This window comes from Brachyistius frenatus, unplaced genomic scaffold (assembly GCF_029030835.1).
Source record: "Brachyistius frenatus isolate BFR_SWC_R1_liver_20210118 unplaced genomic scaffold, ASM2903083v1 Contig_184, whole genome shotgun sequence".
Lineage (NCBI taxonomy): Eukaryota > Metazoa > Chordata > Actinopteri > Embiotocidae > Brachyistius > Brachyistius frenatus.
Window position 1 is genome coordinate 1,100 of NW_027210783.1, and position 3,395 is coordinate 4,494.

The 3,395-nt window shown below is 44.7% G+C and overlaps 1 protein-coding gene across 4 annotated transcripts; it reads right to left on the minus strand.

The window, feature by feature from the left end:
* Positions 1 to 603: 603 nt before the first annotated feature.
* LOC138632433 (putative high affinity immunoglobulin gamma Fc receptor IB) lies at positions 604 to 3,149 on the minus strand. 4 transcript variants are annotated; one of them, XM_069717998.1, is made up of 4 exons: positions 2,713 to 3,149; positions 2,197 to 2,454; positions 1,869 to 2,117; positions 604 to 1,635 (listed from the first exon to the last, which is right to left on the minus strand). In XM_069717998.1, the coding sequence occupies exons 1-4, from the start codon at positions 2,885 to 2,887 to the stop codon at positions 1,499 to 1,501; spliced, it is 819 nt and encodes a 272-aa protein (XP_069574099.1). In that variant the 5' UTR covers positions 2,888 to 3,149; the 3' UTR covers positions 604 to 1,498. The 4 variants fall into 4 exon arrangements, with proteins under 4 accessions (XP_069574099.1, XP_069574100.1, XP_069574101.1 ...); XM_069717999.1 differs by having other exon boundaries at positions 1,544 to 2,117; positions 2,713 to 2,748; positions 2,838 to 3,148; XM_069718000.1 differs by having other exon boundaries at positions 1,544 to 2,117; positions 2,713 to 2,748; positions 2,857 to 3,146.
* Between the last annotated feature and the right edge of the window lie 246 nt (positions 3,150 to 3,395).

Consider the following 3,395-nt stretch of genomic DNA (forward strand, 5'->3'; position numbering starts at 1 on the left):
GAGAGGCTGCTGGTTAAAACTACAAGTCAACAACACAGAAACCTTCATGTACACATTCAAGGAGCCTTTCAACATCAGGAGTGGAGGGAGAGTCACTGTGAGTGTTTCTTGATGTTTCAGTTATGTTGTTACTTTATTTATTTTCTTTCATTTCCTTTTTTTGGTCTTTCTTTTGCTTCTCAGTCTTTGACCTTTGTTTACTATATTTACAGATGTGGAGTTCAGGTTGTGGCAGACATAATCCTAATGTTGGTCACCTGGTGTGGAACGAAGTGAAGCCCTGGAGGCCTGAAGACCAGCTGCAGCTCAGCTTCATCACTCAGACTGGAGAGATCAAACTACTATAGTCCTCATTTAGTTGCTTTAATCACCAACAGTAACAAGTCATGACAAAAAGTTTCCATCCAGTAATTGATCTGATGAGGAAGGAAGTCTTTGAGGACTGAAGACCAACTGCAGGTCGTCCTGCAGCTCCATTTAAAGAAAGCACTGTAATCTAAAACAGCACGACTCAGCAAAATGACTTTTCTTCCTGATCTGATCTGAAACACGTCTCTCCTACTTTTTAATGATTTATTGAAAGTTCACACAAAGTAGACAAAGTTCAATTAAAATCACTTTTATTTTGTATTTGCTCCACTGATTTCATGTCATTTGAGCTGCAACACAAACATGTTCTTCCAGTTGTCGTGGCTTCCTACTGGGTCGGGTTTTTACATTTTCCACATCGTTTCGTTCGTCTGCATTTTTTCTTTGATCTTATAAATTTGCTTCTCTGTGTTTTCTGTCAAAGAAATGAAACATCAAATTAAAACAACTGTTGAATTGAGCTTTATAGTCCAGATGCTGATTTACATTTCAACTTCCAGAGATGTTGTTTCATCCTATCAGATATAGTTTTATGAATAAATGACATTCATACGAACATCATCGTGAATATTTGAGTAAAAATATCGTTTGCATATTTTTTAAATGTTAAAAAAATCAGGTTGTATACATGTATTAAATTATGTTAGAAGCCTTATTCTATTCCCTTAATTAATCAATCAAACATATAAAGTTGATGTGAATCATCAGACTTGATATTCTGTTCTTATATTGAGGCGTCGTTTTTAACGAGCCGCTGGAGAAGCTCGTCTACGAACTCGTTCTCGTGTGGTTTGTGTTCGAGAAGCTCAAATTATCACCTGCGTCTGTAACGTGAAACAAAAGCCAGAGAACAGATGCTGAGAAAACACGTCTGGCCTTTTAAAATAGCCGCTCAGCACGTCCGTGGTTTTCATGGCTCTCTGCTCACCAGAAGGTCCAACGGCTTTCACAAATATCAAAGCTGTCAAACAACGACACTCAAAAACGAACCGCCGCCGCGAACAAGAGAAAAAGAGTCAAAACAGATGCTGGAGAAAATCCAACAAACACCTTTTGGCGCTCTGCTGATTCACCAGATTTCAAACCTCCTCTGTTGTAGTTCTTCAACAGTCAACGAGCTGCACGCGTGTTATTTCCGTGTAAGCTGGAGTTTCCTCCAGTGAAGAAGTCCCAGCAGCAGCAGCAGCAGCGCCACCATCACAACGACGGACACGCTCCTGAACACGAGGTGAAGACGACGGGACTCGCCCGCGAGGACGCCGGTCTCTTCGAGACAAAACCAAGAGAGAATAGATTTACAGCAACTGTGAGCAGCAGGTTGTCTGGAACAAGGATCACTGCAGTGTTACGTAGCTACATAGTGAAACCTGAACAGGACCGATTCATTTCAAACAGGATGAGACAACAAATCCAGCAGTCAAACGTTGTTCTGTCTTCACACTGCAGATGAACCGGCGTTGATTTTCGAGGCGTTAAGTTTAAACAGTTGGGTGCTTCACCTCTGACAGCCAGCCGGCTCTCTGCTGATTCTCCACTGTTGGAGAAGCTGCACTTGTAGAGTCCTTCGTCGGCCGTAGAAACACGGTGGACGCTCATCTCTCCTGCGGAGCCGCTCCCCACCGGGACGCCATCTTTGTAGAAGTCAGCTGGGAAGAGGGAAGAAGTGGTCGTCTTTGTTCTGCAGCGCAGAATCACACAGTCTCCTTCCTTCACAGGAGAGACGGGACTCTGCAGCACCACAGAACCAGCTGGAACAAAAACACCTCTTTTATTTCCACTTCAACAATTCAATTCACGCAGCAGGTCGTCACGGAAACCTGAACTCACCGGTGACGGTGATCGTGACGGCGCCGCTTCTCTGTCCTCCTTCGGTCTCACACCAGTACTCTCCGCTGTCTCCTACGTAGGCTCGTCGGATGGTGCACGACGCTGCCGCCGTCCGCGTATCGTTACAGACTGAAATAAAGCCGGCGGCGTTCCTGATCCCGCTCGACTGACCGGAGCCGTTAAGACCCTCACAGTGAAAGGAGACGGACTCGTACTGAAACAGCTGCAGTCTGTCGGGAACAATACGAAGAGCCGCATCTGAGGGAGACGGACGGCGTTAGGACAAGATCTGCCTCCAATGAACCGGCCACAGCCGGACAAAACAGGACGTCCATCGTAGACATCACCAAATCAGAAGAGACGAACAAACTCAAACGCACGACTTCACGTGACGTCATGGAAACAGATACGATAGTTCAAATATTTGATTGAAGGTTTGTTTTAGATCCAATCAGGAACATCTATATTCCAAAAAAGTGCTTTGTAAAAGCTGGTGTAGAATTGAGTGCTACTTACTGCTGTACTGGACGTGTGCAACGAATACAAACATCACTGGAAAGACAAAGAGAGAAATGAGTGGGTTAGAAGAAGAAGAACTTTTATAATGGAACATGTCCAACTTTGAAAGAAGAAGCAGAAACCTGAGACTGTGGTGCTCACCCAGTCTGATGCAGAGAGCTCTGACCTCCATGTCGTCTTCCTGCCGACTGTCAGCATCAGACCGAGATCCGGCCGAAGTGCAACGAACACCACAACTTCCTCTTCCTGTGCAGCTCTTCCTACGAGACGCTTCGCCTTTCAACCGACTGTTTCTGATGTCTTTGAGTTTGAGCCGTCCATTTATTGACAAATTCTCCCCACCAACTTTGAAACGTTCTAAAAACAGGTTTTGTCCTAAAAACACACTTCTTCCATTTCCATGAAAGCACAGCCTCAAAGCTCCCCTGTGATTGGCCCAGAGGCTGCAGACTGACAGTTCTTCAAATGGCCTCAAGAGGCTCCAAAAGCGAGTCGCTGCCCACCAACAATACACCAGAGTACAACACAGTCCATTTCATTCATGTAATGTTGTCAGGCAGTTTGGTGGAAGAGTCTCCTGGAAAAACCTTCACAACAAATTTAGTTTCAACGAGGTTTTGAAACGTTGCCTGTTAATGATCTTTCAGAGAAACCAAAGTTTCCCTCTGAGACATAAAAGA